A 19,345-nucleotide genomic window follows, 5' to 3' on the forward strand; every position below is an offset into this window, starting at 1 on the left:
TTCTAACTGTCTCATAATGTAAAAATCATACTGCTGTGCTTTTCTTAACACTGAGTAAAAGAAGAGAGAGAGAGAGAGAGAAAAAAAAAACAGATAACTAAATGAGATCAATTATTCTCTATTATTTATCAGTTCTTGTGAATCTGGTTGGAACAAAACCTACAGCCTCAGGAGGTCGCCAGGGCCGAGTCTGGGAACCACTGCCTTAGAGCAGGGGTGTCAAACTCCGGGCCTGGAGGGCCACAGTGGCTGCAGGTTTTCATTCTAACCATCTTCTTAATTAGTGACCAGTTTTTGCTGCTGATTACTTCTTTTTAATTAACTTGACTCAGGCCCTTTAGTTGTTTCTTTTTCCTTAATTAGCAGCCAAACAATAATGAGACACAAAACAAGCCAACACATCACACAATATCTGAAAATAAAGAAAGGTGAAGGTCTCAGTTGGGTCGATCTCTCAACTCACCAAAACACTTTGACGATGTTCTTATGAAAAACAGAAAATCAACAATTTAGGAAATGTCTGCTGTGGCAGAATGAGAGCAACAACAAGCTGATGAATTAAATAACAAGTTTAATTAACAGCAAGCATCGGCTTTTTATTAAGAAACTGGTTGGAGTTTGAAGCCCCAGTTTAACTGGTCATCTCTTGGCTCGTTTCACGTCTCATTTCTGTTTTGCTGCCATTTTAATGAGGAAACGAATCAATTCAGAGGAATGAATCCTTAAAAACAGGACTATTAAAATGTGAATTAGCATTGAAAACAGGTCACTGATTAGGAAAAGGGTCTGAATTAAAACCTGTAGCCGTTGCGGCCCTCTAGGCCTGGACTTCAACACCCGTGCCTTAGAGGGTTCAGCGATATCATTACTGAGCACTGACGCAGCATGGGTGACAGCCAATCAAATGCTCCGCAGTGCGGGGTCTTGACAGATTTCTTATACTAATGGCGAGCTATAGGGATTAGTAGCGCAAGTACTTTGTGCACTAAAAAGACAGCAAAGACTTATTGTAAACTGTAGGTTCTCGTTCCCCGTCATGATTATAGGTCGCCAACACCTTCAAGTTGTCACACGCACGTGACTACATCGCAATTTTGAATGCCGCGCTCCGAACTGACGCACGTGTGTTCATACAGGAACACGGAATGGGAGAGATGGTTTGAAGTTATCAGTAATCACATCATTGTACTACTCAATTTTTCAGTTTTACATTTTCCCTATGAAAGTTGCTATGCAGTGAAACAAGATCATCTTAAAGTCAATAGAGCACAAAGAAATGGCAGACTTTCACATACCATCGGCCGTTCCATGAACAAGAAGAAACTTTCTTTCATTCATTGCAGTCACGTTTTGTTGAGAGCTACAAACCTGTAAATACAACACAAAAAGTCACAGACGCTGGCAGCATAACAAATTATTAGGTTTCTTTACTGGTAACTGAATTTTATTACAATATTAGTGGCAATTTAAAGTGTATTTCCATTGTCTGTAGCAAATGTATCTTTACAGAAGCAATTTAAATTTATCTATCTATCTATCTATCTATAGGGTGGACCAGATCTAATTATGTAATTTTCATTACGCTATAACTTATTAAGTTTATTACATAGAAAATCACCCGAAAAATCCCGGACCATCGAGAAGTGTGCGAACTGACGACATTAAGAATTGTCTTTGCACCGAACTGCAATCGTCCCCGCATAAATCAAAGTCATTCAGACGATCTGGATCTGAATAATTGGATCTGGACCACCCTCTATCTATCTATCTATCTATCTATCTATCTGGTATATGGTGCTTTTCATATCTATCTATCTATCTATCTATCTATCTATCTATCTATCTATCTATCTATCTATCTATCTATCTATCCTGCCTACTATACTAAGATTAAAATCTATATATCTTTTACAATGCCTCTTCTATCTATCTATCTATCTATCTATCTATCTATCTATCTATCTATCTATCTATCTATCAATCATATAGTGCCTTTCATATCTATCTATCTATCTATCTATCTATCTATCTATCTATCTATCTATCCTGCCTACTATACTAAGATTAAAATCTATATATCTTTTACAATGCCTCTTCTATCTATCTATCGATCTATTTAGGGCTCTCTGGCCTAGGATTTGATTTATTCAATTTCTTTATTTTGATCTTTACAATTTCTCCCCATCTTTCTCAATGCCATTTTTTTTATCTTCTATGCACCGCTATGTCAAAGTTTAGTGCGTCGCACACTGTCATGGGAATCCTTCCCACAATGCACTAGTAACATAATCGGCACGACCACTTAAAAGTCAACTCGTGCAGTCTCACGTTTACCTGAGATTAGATCCGTTCTTTGCAATCTATATGCTTCATTTTGAGAATTTCTTGGGATTGACTTTGGCTCTGAACTTTGAGTTTGATTTTTTGAGGTAACGCTTTTCTTTTTGATCTCCATTTTTCAACTTTGTTTTTTCTCCCAGCGTTTCTTCGTACGTTTTTCGGACCTCTCGTTAAAGCCAGTACAGATAGAGTGTGTGTGTGTGTGTGTGTGGGTATGTGCGGGCGAAGTTGAGGGGGCGATAGCAGACTGGTCCAATAATGAACTTGGTGAGTTCCATGATAATATAGCTGGGAGGACGGGGGACACTTGGAGGGGGTTTGAGGGGACTGTTTATTTTTCTTTATTTTTAATTTTTGACCTGTACAAATTTTCATAGCCATTGTTTTCTTTTTTATTCTCTATAAAATATTGCAAAAAATACTGTACCTGTATAAAAAATCATAAAATAAAAACTGAATGCACCGTAAAGAAACAGAGATATCATTTAAAATTCAGGCATGATCTTCAATGTTTTAATTAAGATAAATAACCTTCTGTCTGAATCATGAAGGCAACGGATTGTAATTAATAACACCTACCCTGTATGTGTGAATATTCTCCAGTGGAAGGCCAAAATACCGCTCCGTAAATGCTGAACCTGTAAATTAAAATGGAAAAAGGACGTTGAAAGGGAAGAATTAAAAGAAAGAAGCTGTTTGATGGAAGTAATGCAAGATATTCTTGTTTCCAACATCCAACGACAGATTTATGAGTGACATGGAGGCAACACTACGGTACATTAGTGCCTGCCCTGTATTATGACATGGGGTTTCAGAGACTTTGAGCAGCTGCCTCACACATTCACTGCGGTGAATTTGAATCCCACACATTGGATTAGTTAGGTGTCTCCACATTCTGATGGTCTCTGTGAGGTTTTCCTCCCAAACAGTTGCATTGTGGGATTTTTTTTCTTCTTTTTTCATCTGTTCTCATGTAGGGGTCGCCAGGGGGGATCATCCATCTCCATCTGTCCTTATCTTTGAAATCATTATCTGCCACACCGACTGCCTTCATGTCCTCCCTCACCTCATCCATAAACCTCCTCCTCTTTGGTCTTCTTCTTTTCCTCTTGCCTGGCAGTTCCATCCTCAACGTTTTTTTTCCTGACCGACACCTCTCCTCTCAACCTCTCATCCATTACTCTTCCTCATACAGTATCTGCATGGTTTGGCTGATCAACTTTATACCCCAGGGATTTAACAGTAAGAAGTCTTATAACAAGTCTTTAGAGTCCTGGTGCTTTCTGTCTTGCTATAGGGTTGCAAGACATGGATGCTATTCAATGACCTGAGACGAAGACTGGACTCCTTCTCCTCCACAGGGAATCCTTGGGAACTGCTGGTTTGACTTTGTGTCGAAAGAACGGTTGGTCATGGCTTCCCAAATGAGGAACATTCCCTGCATTGTGAGGGAGCATCAGTTACGGCACTACGGCCATGTGGCGTGTTTCCCCGAGGGTGATCTGGCTTACAGGATCCTCATTGTTGAGGGCCCGAGCGACTGGTCCAGGTCAAGTGGACACCTACCTACATAACACCTGACTGCGGAAGATAGAGAGATATGATAAGATAGAGGCAAATGAACACCATCAAAAACCAAGGAGCTGGTGGTGGATTTTAGGGGGCCCAGGAACCTTCCAGACCCCGTGATCATCAGAGGTGACTGTGCAGAGGGTACAGACCTATAAATACCTGGGAGTGCAGCTGGATGATAAATTGGATTGGACTGCCAATACTGATGCTCTGTGTAAGAGAGGACAGAGCCGACTATACTTCCTTAGAAGGCTGGCGTCCTTCAACATCTGCAATTAGATGCTGCAGATGTTCTATCAGACGGTTGTGGCGAGCGCCCTCTTCTACGCGGTGGTGTGCTGGGGGGGCAGCATAAAGAAGAAGGACGCCTCACGCCTGGAGAAACTAGTGAGGAAGGTAGGCTCTATTGTAGGCATGGAGCTGGACAGTTTGACATCCGTGGCAGAGCGACGGGCGCTGAGCAGACTCCTGTCAATCATGGAGAATCCACTGCATCCACTGAACAGGATCATCTCCAGACAGAGGAGCAGCTTCAGCGACAGACTGCTGTCACCATCCTGCACCACTGACAGACTGAGGAGACCCCACACTATGCGACTCTTCAATTTCACCCGGGGGGGAAAACGTTAACATTACACAAAGTTATTGTCTGTTTTACCTGCATTGTTATCACTCTTTAATTTAATATTGTTTTTTATCAGTATGCTGCTGCTGGAGTTTGTGAATTTCCCCTTGGGATTAATAAAGTATCTATCTATCTATCTATCTATCTATCTATCTATCTATCTATCTATCTATCTATCTATCTATCTATCTATCTATCTATCTATCTATCTATCTATTTATCTATCTATCTATCTATCTATCTATCTATCTATCTATCTATCTATCAATTTGGGGGATTGAGGGGAATAGATTCATGACAAATAAATAGAAGATGGCATGGCAGGATGTTTGCTCTATTTGGTGCATGACCAGGAGGCCCTGGTCTGCTAATTTAAAAGTTTTCTTTACGTATGAATTCCATGGGCAGGGATTTTTGTTGATTAAAGCAGGCCTGACCCCATTGTCTTGAAGCCGATTTCAAAGCCATGCAATTCAACTGACAGAGGGAAACCGCCGGAGAGGATGGACAGAGGGATGTGACAGCCACACAGGCTGGCTATTTTAAATGTGATCAAATCCTATAGAAGACATTAGTGAAGGTGTTATAAAGAGCCCATCTGCCAGCTGGCCATATCTGACAAGTATTCGATATATATGTAAACACGTGAGTGGTGTGATGGGCGCCATTACCCAGCCAGGACGCTACCTGGATGTAAGGATTGGTGTAGAGAGCATCTGTGAGGCACTACCTCCCATGAGACGCTAGAGGACAGCCCTCCTGGGCGGCTCTGACACCACAGTGGGACTTGTAACTTTGGTACAGCCCTGTTGGGTTCCGTGGGGGGCGCTGCAGAGCCGTATGAGGGGACTTCCACTACGCCTGCGAGTTATTCCAGGTAATCCTGATGAACCACCTGGAGTAATCCTCACTCCAGTCTTGGAGCCAGAGTCAGGACGAGGAAGATGAAGCTTGCTAAGAGAGGAGTGCAGGCAGCAGAGAAAGAAAGAAGGAGGAAGAAGATGATGACGAAGAAGAAGAAAGGAGGGACTGAGTATTGTGTGCTTGTCTGTACTGAGGTGGGGAGCCAGTGCTTCCCAGCTGTAAATAAAGGTGTGCTGTGTGACAACTTGTGTCCTGCCTGTCTGTACCAGGGTTAGGGTGGCTCTATGCACCCAGGTGGTCCACAATGGTCATAATGAAGAGGATCCATCACAAAGTCAGAAGCCGAACAAAGCTGCCCCCCTTCCTGAATGTATAAATGAATTATGCATTGGATCCCTTGGGACGGAAATTACATGTTAACACAAGTTACCGTATATACTCTCGGATAAGTTCTCCCGTGGATAAGTCGGGACTTGATTTTACAGTATAATTTCTGGTATTTTGTAATGTCGGTCGTATAAGTCAAATGTGGAAAACTCACACGACTGTTCCAAGAGATGATGATATACTAACACCCACCTGAGAGAGCAATCACGGAGCACCCAGCATTTTTTGTCTATGTGAGTGAATACCCAAACAATTCTGAAGCGACGTTTGCACTGATTTGTGTTTTTCTGTATCTCACACCCTCATACACCTTTATCGTAAGAGCATCCCTTACCTACTGTTGCCGCTTTGCGTAAGGTGAAGTCAGGCACGGGTAAGACGCGTGTCAAAGAAATCTCTCAGTCCAAAAGTTCGTTTTAAAAATATTTAGTGAAAGTTAAAGGCAAATAATCCATACAAGAATAAAAAGAAAAATAGTTACACACAAAGGATAAAGGCAAAAAAAAGGGAAAAATGTATCTTCTATAAACTTAGTTTTTCTTATGAAGCTTTGGTTACTTCTGTACTTAAAGGTTATTTACTTCTTCTTCTGTATGCTTTAAACATATGGTTCAAAACTTAGATCTTTTAATTTACGAGTTACTTTACACTCAAAAGACCCTTAGGCCATTGGCACTTAGAAATGCGCCAAGCTCAGTTCTATGCATAAGCACGAATGCGAGCATAAAAAGAATTCTTTCAAGGACACGTTAAAAAACCGTATGCCTCTATACCTTACACAAGGTAAGGCCAAACACTTACTAAAGAACATTGTTTACTCAAAAACTATTAAGAGATGACAGGAAAATACCAACTCAATTCTATTCACGGGGGTTTTAGGAACCTCCCATATTTTATGCATTATCATCTAGTAAATGTTCATACATTTTATAGAACTAGGAAAATGGCTCTTACACCTACGATGGAGCATTTGATCAGAAGAAACTATGAAGCTAGTTTTAAATTAAACATCGTTGAAGTAGTGAAACAAATTGGTAACTGCGCTGATGCGACAAAATTCGATGAGTCTGAGAAACTGGTGCGAGATCGGAGGAGGCAAGAAAATGTAAAAAAAAACAAAAAATGAAGTGTCGCATTTTTGAACAGGCGTATAAGTCAGGGTCTGATTTTATGTTTGATTTTTCGGGTTTCAAGACCCGACTTATATGTGAGTATATATGGTAAATACATATCTCTCTTTTTGTACCTTATTTCTCTCGTCTGATTATTTCCGCCATGGTTATTAAAGGGATGGGCATTGACTCTAGTCTGTTCTGCACCAAGAAAGGACACACCGTAGGAGAGAAAGAGCACCCCCTGCAGGATGCAAGGTGGACTCCATCAGATGTGCCGATGGTCACCAAGTGTTTTTGACTCAATCCTTTGGTTGGCTTGTTGGTCAGCACATTAATCCCAGTTGACTTTTCTTTCATTTAAATAACACAAATCGCATTAAGTAAAGAATCACCCAACCTTTCACATTACGACTTGGGCCCAGGCCTTTTCATGCTGTTAAGTCACAATTAAACAATTCTCACTGTATAACTGCCAGTCCGTAATTGGAGCAACGGCCACCATACACTTCAATGGACTCTCTGAAGAGAAGAAGAGCCGAGTTGAAAGGAATCCTCCATAAGCCTGGCAATAAAAACAGAGAAACTCACAAATATTAATGACGTGTTTGAAGATTGTATAGCTGAATAAAGGAAACATAATTCAGAAGTGATATTTGAGCAAATTTATATTGGCAATATAAATTAAAAGTTAATGTTAGGCATAAACAATTGCAATCTTAAATAATGGAAAATAAAGAGAGGATTAGGTAATGACATCCATAAGGAGGCTTCAAGTGATACCCGACTAGGCTCAGGCCCCGTATGAAGAAATTCAATCATTAGTGTGGACACTTTTTCTCTAGTGTCGTTTCTTGTGACTGAAGACAGAGAGATATAATTAAAGTTAGTAAAAAATCTTTTACTAATACACACCAGGCAAGGGTAAGATGACAGAGAAGCACAGTCCTAGGACACCTGCCCTTCGTCTGCCCTGAGGGGTCGGTGTCCCAAATCTTTTATAGGGCAAAGCTTTGTCTTATGACTTTAGTTGCACAAGAATTTCAAGACGTTACATCTTTACAACAATTTGCTTGGATCAACATTTTTAAAGTTCATCAGTTGGTCACTTGTGGTTTTTTGTCTGTTAGGAAAAACAGGAAGTTGCACTTGTCATATGCACTTAAGACAGGCCTGTGTGGCTTTTGTTACGTACACCAGATTGATCAATACTGATCAACTTTTTATTATTTTTCCACATTAGTGATAAAAACAGAAAAATGAAGTTGCATTTACAAGAAAAAGTCACTTGCAGTCTCTTAAAAAATTACTTAGACTTGATAAAATATGGAACTTATCGTTTAAGTTATTTTCTCCTCACAAACTTGGCATATATGCATTTTCCACATGAAATTGTGCTCTTAAGTTAAGCGTTGGTAGTGATCGAAAAGATGCTACGATTCATACCGACACAAGATGGTGATTTGTTGATTTTATTGTGGGGACCCCAAGAACACATTCAGCCTTGGTCTGGTATGCACACACAAAGTCACACCCAGACACACTGATAAGTGGCTCATTGACTCGATCAATATTGAAGTATACATCAAATAATGAAGAAAAAAAAAACAATATTGCACAAAAACACATTCGTAATTGTCCTTCCCTATTCTGCAATGATGACAATTAGTTACATACCCTACACAGTAAACAATAAACACTGACAACAAAGTCTAACACATTCCAGTACAGCTGGAACAGGTGACGGTGCAGAGTGGAACGAAACCCCCTGTGGACGGTTCTCAGAAGGAAATGTAAAGTTTTGTCCTACCAGGTTCCCACTGCAACGTGAAGGTTTGATGATTGGGAGAGGCCCACCCCAGACCCCCACACGATGAATACAAAGCCAAACAAGATAAATCCACACTGTCAAGTGTTGTGGAGAAAGAATTGTTCCCTCTTGGAATAAAATAGGCAGAGTTTCTGGATGAGCGATCAGAATTTAAACTTTAAAGCTGGCCCAGTTCAATGAAGTGAGTACCATTAATCTAGAAGTATAATAAGTGTATATGTTTAATATGTCACTGTGCTCTGTACAAACATTTTATAAATCTTCTTTTCTCTCTACTCTCATGCACAGCTAATACAAAGCCAGATTTAGCACAGGGGCTCATCATTTGACAAGACAGGGACAACTGCGAAATAGGCATTGTACACTATTTTTGTGTGTCAAAGTCATCATGAAACTGTATCTTCATTGCCTTGTTAGGAATGGCATGACTCACTGAAGTGGGGGCTTGCACATGAAGAAAGAGTATAAAGCATTGGAACATTGCCTGGCACACCTATGAAGCCGACGGACAGAAGGGAGATAATGTCATCCGATCCAGAAAATCCTTCCAATGCAGCGACGAAAATGGCAGACTCTCTACACTGGGCCCTCACTCCCGAACTGGGTTCTTGCCATTGGCTTCCTTCGTCTGTTATGCAGCGCAAGCTGTCATTAAAGAAAGCTGTTATTTCTCCTATCTGATTTCTTACCACCATATCAATAAGGGAGGGGTATCGCCTTTTTATATTATATCTATATAGCTTTGGGTTATGTAACACACCGCAATTAAAAAAGAACTCATTCCAACAAGGGAGCTAGCTCCCCCTGCTGGATACAAGAAGTACCTCATTTTAATAGCGATTTTGTGGTAACCTACACTAACACAAGGGGCAAATCGATTTTGTTAATCAGACGTCGACATTCTGCCGTCTCCTGCACAAGCAACAGCAAAACAATCTAAGAAAAGTACACTAAGAAACACACTTCTACTGTCCCGATTACAACATTGACTATTTCAGAACATGTTGCACAAAAAATGTGTATTAAATCTGTATCACTAGACGTACGTTCCTACTGCATTTATGTGGACCATTTGGTATTTACGTGTTTCTGTTACATGTAATGTCATCTTTTCTTGTACCATTTTTGCCTTGATTTTCCATTGGAGGTAAACATAACATCTCCAAAAATCTTGGGAGGGAGACGGGATGTGATCTTCTCGGAAGACACTTTGACGTCCCGCGAGAGACACTTTAACGTTCTGCGAGACAAGGCAGTGAGACAAAAGGACAGCTGCTGTAAGGGCTTTTAAATGATCGACGTGCAGCGCGACAAGCAGAACACGCAGCTCGCCAGCAGCAGCAAGCCAGCAGGTGATCCGACCGCATCTCCTTAGCCCCCCTTCACAATGCGATCAGCGTTATAAATTCCGCGAGAAATAGATTTAACCATGCCTGGGGCCAGAAATAAAAAACAAAGAGTAGATGACAAAGTAAAATGTTGTAAAGAATTCAAAAATGTTGGTGTGGTACACATGCACAGCAGGTTAGAGATAATGGAAGGACGAAAATTTAAAAGTCGCAAAAAAAGAATAGGAAAGATCGCATTAGCGCAAACAAACAGAAATTATTACTTCATGAAATAACGGAACAGCGAAAAAAGCTTAAATATATTGTTCGGAGTTCAGAGACTTGAACATCGTCTAATTTGTGTTGCCAGCGAGAATTAAAAGATTCCAAAAACATTGGCGCAGTATGAAGTCCCGTGAGACTTTTAACATGAGATTTTTTCAAGTCACGCCATACATACAACTATTTTCAAACAAAACCACGATCATCTAACCTCAGTCGTGTGAATGCTTTGGTCTCACACACTTCCTGCGCTCTCAGCTCTTAAAACTTTTCTCAGGACAATAATTTTATATGTTATAGATGACATGTCAACGACAAAGCAAAGAAGAAAAAGCATGGACAAACATTCGAGAAAGTTGTTTTATTTATTAGAGAGAAAGAAACGATATTCACTCACAGGCAGTTCTACGTTTCATTGTCATGACGTAAGTCCAAACACGGAATCAAAATTCAATGCGATCTTGAAGAAATTTTAATTTCAAATATTGTTTTTGCTAAAGTTTTAAAGTAAAAGTGAAAGTAATGCATATGTAACAATTCCCATGAAAATGACAATCTCTTTAAATTGTATATCGGGTAAAACAAACCCGGGGTGGGCGAGTGAAGCAAGCAGGGGGTGGTGCCCCCTAGTTAAAGTTAAATAAATGAAAACTGAGACGCTTGTGACGCTGTGTCTGACTGAGGGCACTGAGTAGAAGGTCTCTTGCTTGCAATTCATTTTCGTTCTGTAACATTTATTTCTGTTAAACATGGTGGTGCTGGGGGTGTTCTGGCTTGGGCATGTATGGCTGCCACAGGTCCTGGCACACTTCTCTTCACTGATGATGGAAGTGCTGATGGCAGGCACACAGTGTATTCTGAGGTGTGTAGAAACATCTGATCTGTTTGAGTTCCAGTAAAGGCCTCCAAACTCATCAGATGGCACTTTATCCTCCAACAAGATAATCAGCCAAACACACTGTTGAGACAACACAGGAGATTATCAAAAGTAAAAATGGAAAATTCAAGAATGGCCAAGTCAGTAACCCACCTGAAATCCAACAGAGCAGGCCTTCCATATGCTGAAGAGAAAACTTAAGGGGACAAGCCCTCCAAAACAAGCAGGAGCTGAAGATGGTCGCATTAGAGAGACTTGGCAGAGCATCACCAGAGAAGACCCTCAGCACCTGGAGATGTCTGTTAATGGCAGACATCAAGCAGGCATTGCATGCTGGGATATGTGACAAAGTTCTAAATACGACAATGATTTTAATAGACCTGCCATTGCTATGTCCACACATCATGGTGCCCTGAAATGGGGGTCCATGTAGATCACAGGTGTCAAACTCCAGGCCCTGAGGGCCGCAGTGGGTGCAGGTTTTCATTCTAACCCTTTTCCTAATCAGTGAACAGTTTTCATTGCTAATTAACTCCTTTTCCCTTTGTTTTAATAGCCCTGTTTTAAAGGATTCCGTCCTCTGAATTTATTCTTTTATTAATTATATGACAGCCAAACAGAAACGAGATGTGAAACGAGCCAACTGATGACCAGCTAAATTGGGATTTCAAACACCAACCAGTCTCTTAATGAGAAGTCGATTCTTGCTGTTAATTAAACCCGTTATTCAATTCCATGGCTTGTTGCTGCTCTCTTTTTGCCACAGCAGACATTTCCAAAACTGTTGATATTCTGTTTTTTTTTCTAAGAACTCCTAAAATGTTTTGGTAAGCTGAGGGATCAACCTTACTGAGATCTTCATCTTTATTTTCAGATTTAGTTTGATGGGTACAGGTGAGCTTTTCATGGCCTGCTTGTTTTATGTCTTATTACTGTCCGGCTGCAAATTAAGGAAAAAACAACTAAGGAGCCTGAGTCAAGCTAATTAAAACTGAGGCTAAAGAAGTTAATTAGCATCAAAAACTGGTCACAAATTAAGAAGATGGTTATAATAAAAACTGCAGCCACTGCGGCCCTCCAGGACTGGAGTTCGACACCCCTGATGTAGATAAAGGGTTAAGTGCAAATCCCCTTAAATGAATGTCTGCAATGTGCACTTTAATCACAATGTCTGAATTGTCAGTCAGTCAGTCATTTTCCAACCTGCTATATCCTAACTACAGGGTCACGGGGGTCTGCTTGAGCCAATCCCAGCCAGCACAGGGTGCAAGGAAAGAACAAATCCCGGGCAGGGCCCATGCACACACACCAAGCAAACACACACTAGGGACACATTAGGATCGCCAGTTCACCTTACCTGCATGTCTTTAGACTGTGGGAGGAAACCCATGCAGACACAAAGAGAACATGCAAACTCCACCCAGGGAGGACCCCGGAAGCGAACCTGGGTCTCCTTACTGCGAGGCAGCAGCGCAACCACTGTGCTACCATGCCACCCATGTCTGAATTGTTTGATTTGTAATTTCAAACTGAGGAACAGAGGGGGAATTCAAGGAAAGAGGAGTCTTTTCTCCAAACACTATGGAGGGCACAGTGTAATGATAATGCCTTTTGGCCACGTGTTCAACAGAACCACGCATAACTGCCAGAAAGAAAAAGAAAATAATGCAGTTATTTGTGATTATTATTAAATATGAAATCAACAAAATAGCTGTTCGTGTGGGTGCCACAGCAGGACCATTAGAAACTCCATTAAAGCATTACACATTTCATAACCAGAACTGGTAGTGCAGAAGCATTCAGATTAATTTTCTTGAGTTCAGCTCATTTTCTTTGGCTGAGGAGAAGACAGCGTTACTTATTTCTATATTTTCTAAAATGGGCTGCAGCTGTGTTTGACAGCAGGCATTAGTTTCTTTAATTTCTCTAGTTTTAATGTTCAGTAATCTTTGAGGTTTCACAAAGGAAGGAAGAAGTCACCAACAAACCATTAAAGTTGACAAAGGGCAGCGAATTCATCACTGAATTTATCACCAACTTGAAAACTCTGCCTGGTAACCCCATATGGGAGGACGAGGCTGTTATTTCATATTAGATTTTCAAAGGCACTCAAGGATGAGATGGCAGAGGGGATTATCTGGGAGAGGTTATTGAGTTGGCCTCTTGGAAATGGTCTCATCTGTTTGTCAGACATGGATAGCAGAAACAGCCTCTCCTCTAGCCGCACAGCTTTAACTTCATTGTTTCATTTTTTTTTCTTTTATTTGAAATAATCCATCCATTATCCAACCCGCTATGTCCTAACTACAGGGTCACGGGGGTCTGCTGGAGCCAATCCCAGCCAACACAGGGCACAAGGCAGGAAAGAAACCCCAGGCAGGGTGCCAGCCCACCGCAGGGAGCACACACACACACACACACACAAACACACCAAGCACATACTAAGGACAATTTAGAATCGCCAATGCACCTAACCTGCATGTCTTTGAATTGTGGGAGGAAACCGGAGTACCAGGAGGAAACCCACGCAGATACAGGGAGAACATGCAAACTCCAAGCAAAGTGAACCCGGCTCTCCTAACTGCGAGGCAACAGCGCTACCCAGTGAGCAACCGTGCCACCCTATTTGAAATAATCTCATATGTAAAACTTTTGGTGAGGTTCTAATGGCAGAGAGAATACTGTATGTGTCCAGATGATCCATTCTGATAAGAATAAGAACGTAAGAAGTCTGACAAACGAGAGGAGACCATTCAGTCTATCGAGCCCATTTGCTTAGCTAATAGCTAAGCTGTCCCAAAAAATTACCCTAATGATATCCTAATGGGGCGGCGCGGTGGCGCAGTGGTAGCGCTGCTGCCTCGCAGTTAGGAGACCGGGTTCTTCCGGGTCCTCCTGCGTGGAGTTTGCATGTTCTCCCGTGTCTGCGTGGGTTTCCTCCCACAATCCAAAGACATGCAGGTTAGGTGGATTGGTGATTCTAAATTGGCCCTAGTGTGTGCTTGGTGTGTGGGTGTGTTTGTGTGTGTCCTGCGGTGGGTTGGCACCCTGCCCAGGATTGGTTCCTGCCTTGTGCCCTGTGTTGGCTGGGATTGGCTCCAGCAGACCCCCGTGACCCTGTATTCGGATTCAGCGGGTTAGAAAATGGATGGATGGATGATATCCTAATGTCCCAAACGAGATAAAAGAGCAATCAAAGTTGAAGCTTAGAACTGTCGCGTTTCAACCAGGGTCTTGTATGATGTTACTTTGTTGTCAACAGTCATATGAAAAAGTTTGGGAAGCCCTCTTAATTCTTTTGTTTCTCATTGGCAGAGCTTTCAAAGTAGCAACTTCCTTTTAATATCTGACACGCCTTATGGAAACAGTAGGATTTTATCAGTGACATTACGTTTATTGGATTAACAGAAAATATGCAATATGCATCATAACAAAATTAGACAGGTGCATAAATGTGGGCACCCCAACAGAGATATGACATCAATACATCAAGTGGAGCCTCCTTTTGCAAATCTAACAGTGTCTAGCCTCCTATAGTTTTTGATGAGTGTCAGGATTCTGGATGGAGGTATTTCTGACCATTCTTCATTACAAAATCTCTAACTGTGCCTGTGGCCTTCCATTTCCTGATTCCATTCCTTACAGTTGAAACTGACAGTTTAGACCTCTGAGATAGTTTTTTGTTGCCTTCCACTAAACCATGAGACTGAACAATCTTTGTTTTCAGATCTTTTGAGAGATGCTTTGAGGATCCCATAATGTCTGTCACTCTTCAGAGGAGAGTCAAAGGGAAGGAAGCACACCTTAAATACCTTTTACCAGTCATGATTGGACACCCCTGTCTATGAAGTTCAAGGTTTAACGAGCTCATCCAACCATTTTGGTGTTGCCAGTAATCAGCATTGAGCAGTGACAGGCATTCAAATCAGCACAATGACAAGGGGACTCACAGCCAGTTTTTCACATTTGATTTAATTTCATACAATTAAATACTGCTTCACTAAAAATCTTTGTTTGGAAAAAAACCCAATACTCAGATGTTCCTAGAAAATGAAAGACATACCACTGTTATCTTTTTGGTTCAAAGTAGAGTCAATTATTATGCATGCTGAGAAGGGTTCCCAAACTTTTTCATATGACTGTACATGGTATAGAGAACATATAGGAATCGTGAAAAAATTCGACCTCAAGATTTTGACGAACCGTGACATTTTAGACCTTCCTGAGTCCAAAAATACAACTTTTGAAATTAGGTCTCTCTGTGAGTAAACTCGATAACTTGAAAATGCTTTGCCCTCGGTCAATGAGAATTTGTACACCTGCTTTATATCAAAAACTAGCTGTCCTCCACGGCTCCGCCAGCATAGTAGTGAAACAGGACAGTGAGGAGGGCCCTACCCGGCTCCCTACTCCTGATGTCACGCATCCCCCTCCCCTCGGCCCGTAGCCTCTGTCTCGGATTAACGTGAATATATTTGAATTATGATTCTTAGCGCGATAAGAGAAATCGCAAAATCAACCAAAATGTTTAAGCAAATTATAGAAAAAAAACAGATCTAAATCCGTTAAGGAGTTCTCTCGTTGTCAAAGCCATTTTCCTAGTTACATAAGATTCGTGAATATTTTACTAGATGACAATGCATAATCTTTGGGAGGTTCCTATAACCCCTGTGAATATAATTGTATTGGTATATTCTTGCCTTTTCTACAGCTTTTAGTAAACGTTAAAGTTCAGTTAGTGTCTAGCCTTGCCCTGTGTAAGGTATAGAGGCATACGGTTTTTAACCGTGTTCATGCTCGTGATCGTGCTTGTGCACCTGACCGTGCCTATGTGCCAACCGGCCTACGGGCCTTTTTGAGTGTGAAGTAACTCGTAAAACAGCACCTATTTAAGTGTTGAACCATATGCTTAAGGCATACAGAAGAAGAAATTAAGAACCTCTAAGTATAGAAAGAAGAAGCTAAGAACCTTTAAGTAGAGAAGAAGTAAAGAACTTTTAAGTACAGAAATAACTAAAGTTTCCCAAGGAAAGCTAAGTTTATAGAAGATACATTTTTTCTTTTTTTTTTGCCTTTTATTCTACGTGTGTAACTATTTTTCCTTTTATTCTTGTGTGGGTTATTTGCTTTTAACTTTCACTAAATATTTTCAAAACGAACTTTTGGACTGTGAGATTTCTTTAGACACGCGTTTTACCCGTGTCTGATTTCGCCTTACTCCGGGCTACACTCGTGAAAAGTGGACAGACATACAAACAGACAGATGTTGGATTTTATATATATATATATATACTGGCCGTCCCCCGTGGCTCTGCCCACGTAGTAGTAAAACAGGTCAACGAGGAGGGCCCTGCCCGGCTCTCTACTCCAGATGTCATGCATCCCCCCCGCCCTCTACCCATAGCCTCTGTCTCGGATTAACGTGAATATATTGCTCATGCAAGCGAATTATGATTCTTGGCGTCATGAGAAAGGTCGCAAAATCAACCAGAATGTTTAAGCAAATTATAGAAAAAAACCCAATCTAAATCCGTTAAGTAGTTCTCTCATGAAAAGCAGACAGACATACAGACAGACAGATGTTGGATTTTATATATAGAGATAAGGAATCCTATCAACTTTTGGGCCACTTCCGGCGACCGAACTGAATACTTCCACGAATTTTCAAGTAAACTATAGTTCTAATGAAAGATAGATGATTAAAATTTTGTATAGATATTGTCTCACATGTGCGAATAGGAGGAAGCTGATTGGACCAAGTCAAAGTAATTAACCGCCAGAAAACCGCCACTAATCCCACTTCTGTTATCTCTGCAGGCCAGATACAGGACCACCTACCAGACACCCCAACAATGACATCACTTCCATTTCTGGCACCACGGAAGACATAACTTCCGGTTCTGGTGCCCAGAATGACGTCACTTCTAGCTTCCAGACTAACATTACTTCTGGTTCTCGCTCCATCACTTCCGTCCTTTGGCTTATGAAGCCGCCATCTTTTCTAATCAAATCAGTTTGACTCAGGACTTGAAACCATGTACATGTGCGCGTTATTTAAACCCATTTGCAGCCAGGGACAATATATGGGTGGCTGCCCCAAACCTTTTTGTGTGTGTCGAGGCTGTTCTTTTCACAATATTAATAATCATTAAAAGCAAACAGATATGAAATTTGAGAAATATTAATCAACCAGAAGTAGTCTTTTTTGTATCATGGAAATATAAATGTGTACACGATATTAAAATCTGTATTCAATATAACGCATATTCTTTCAACGATTATTATTAATTTTATTTCAATTTATACATCATCAGTTTAACAATAATGTGTAAACATTGAACATGTCATGTAAATATAAAGATGTAATGGGAACAATAAGCTGCTACATCCCCATCGTGTTAATGGCAATACATTTAATTATTTTTTCTTTTATATTTCCACCATCATTAACATAATTAAATGTAGCTAAATGCAGTTTCACCATTAGTGATTTATTGCAGCAAATATTATATAATACTAACACTTTTTAGGTGACTATAACTCTTTTTACTTTGCACGTAATCAAGGTAACACATATGTAATCATGAAAAAATTCCACCATTGTTTTTGACCCCCCTAAGTGCGAAAATATCATTTTAATATAAGGTTTGATTATAAAAAGAGATAAATGATTGGGTATCGATATTATCAGTTCGTTATGATGAAAAACAAAGAGATATGAAATTTGAGAAATATCGAGCAACTGGAAGTGGTTCAAGACGGAAGTAAAAAAACATAGGGGTATCTGTTGACTGTAATCTGAATTTTAAATCGCATATTCATCAGACCACTAGGACAGAATTTTTTTACTTAAGAAACATAGCAAAAGTTAGACCTCTTATATCATTGAAAGATGCTGAGAAATTAGTTCACGCTTTTGTTTTCAGTCGACTAGATTACTGTAACGCACTCCTCTCAGGACTACCCAAAAAAGACATAAATCGACTGCAACGAGTGCAGAATGCAGCTGCTAGAATCCTAACTAGGAAAAGAAAATCCGAACACATTTCTCCAGTTTTGATGTCACTACACTGGTTAAAACAAAAGTTAATGCAGACTCGCTGTATTTTATGATCACCCATCACAAAAATCTCAGAACACGTTTAATAAACACCAAGAAAAACCGACACGGAATGGCGTACAAGCAATACAGAGCAATGCCACTTGGCAGACGGCCACAGAATACTCTAAGTATGATAGACCTAGTGGCGAAATTTGCAGCTAAGTCGAGATTGCATGCCAGGTACAGATTCCAGTTATTTTTGGGTACCCCCTCGTATGTGGGTTCAATGTGCTTGACCAACCTTCTCCAAACAGCTCAGTCCTGTACCTTCCTGGTCAGATCATTTTCCATCAGATCTTCTTTTACTTTATCTATCCACCTCCCTCACTTCCCTTCCCCTGGACTTCCATTTCCATCACTCTTTTCCCTACATATTCCTTGTCACATGTCCTCACCACTTCACCCTACTGTTCTGTACTTTCTTACATGTTTCTCCTACTTATATTGAACCACGGTCTGCCTCGTTCCTTCTTTTGTCCTCATGTTTAACACCACACATCCATTTCAACATTCTGATTTCTGCCACATCTATCCTCTTCTCCTGCATTCCTTTTACTGCCCACTTCTCACCTTCATACATCATTGGTGGTCTTACCACTGTCTTAAAAACCTGACCTTTACCCTACACCTTGATTCTTCAGTCACACAATACTCCTACACCTGCAAACGATTCTCCATCTTGGGCTACCACTTCTTCTTCCTCTTCATCTTTACCCACTTCTATGTGGGGTCGATGTTCTCCATTCAGCTCAGTCCTCATCTCCTTCCCAGTCAGACCCTTTTCCTTCAGATCTTCTTTGACTTTATCCATTCACCTCCACTTTGGTCTCCTACGCTTTCCCTTCCCCTGGACTTCCACTCCCATCACCCTTTGGCCCGCATATTCCTCATCTCTCCTCATCACATGTCCACATTACTTCTCCCTACTGTTCGGTACTTTCTTACATTTCTCCTACTTTTATTGTACCTCTGACTGCCTCATTACTTCTTCTGTCCTTATTTGTAACTCCACACAGCCATCTCCA

The 19,345-nt window shown here is 40.8% G+C and overlaps 1 protein-coding gene across 1 annotated transcript in view; it reads right to left on the reverse strand.

Moving 5' to 3' along the window:
* LOC120530489 (inactive dipeptidyl peptidase 10-like) overlaps positions 1 to 19,345 on the reverse strand; it is a 357,045-nt gene that overhangs the window by 20,682 nt on the left and 317,018 nt on the right. Inside the window, exons 22-24 of the mRNA XM_039754919.1 lie at positions 7,366 to 7,465; positions 2,920 to 2,978; positions 1,296 to 1,368 (exon numbers count right to left, since the gene is read on the reverse strand). Of these exons, the coding sequence (XP_039610853.1) occupies positions 1,296 to 1,368; positions 2,920 to 2,978; positions 7,366 to 7,465 (232 nt within the window). The remainder of the gene's footprint in view (positions 1 to 1,295; positions 1,369 to 2,919; positions 2,979 to 7,365; positions 7,466 to 19,345) is intronic.

Source organism: Polypterus senegalus, chromosome 6 (genome assembly GCF_016835505.1).
Source record: "Polypterus senegalus isolate Bchr_013 chromosome 6, ASM1683550v1, whole genome shotgun sequence".
In the NCBI taxonomy this organism is placed as follows: domain Eukaryota; kingdom Metazoa; phylum Chordata; class Cladistia; order Polypteriformes; family Polypteridae; genus Polypterus; species Polypterus senegalus.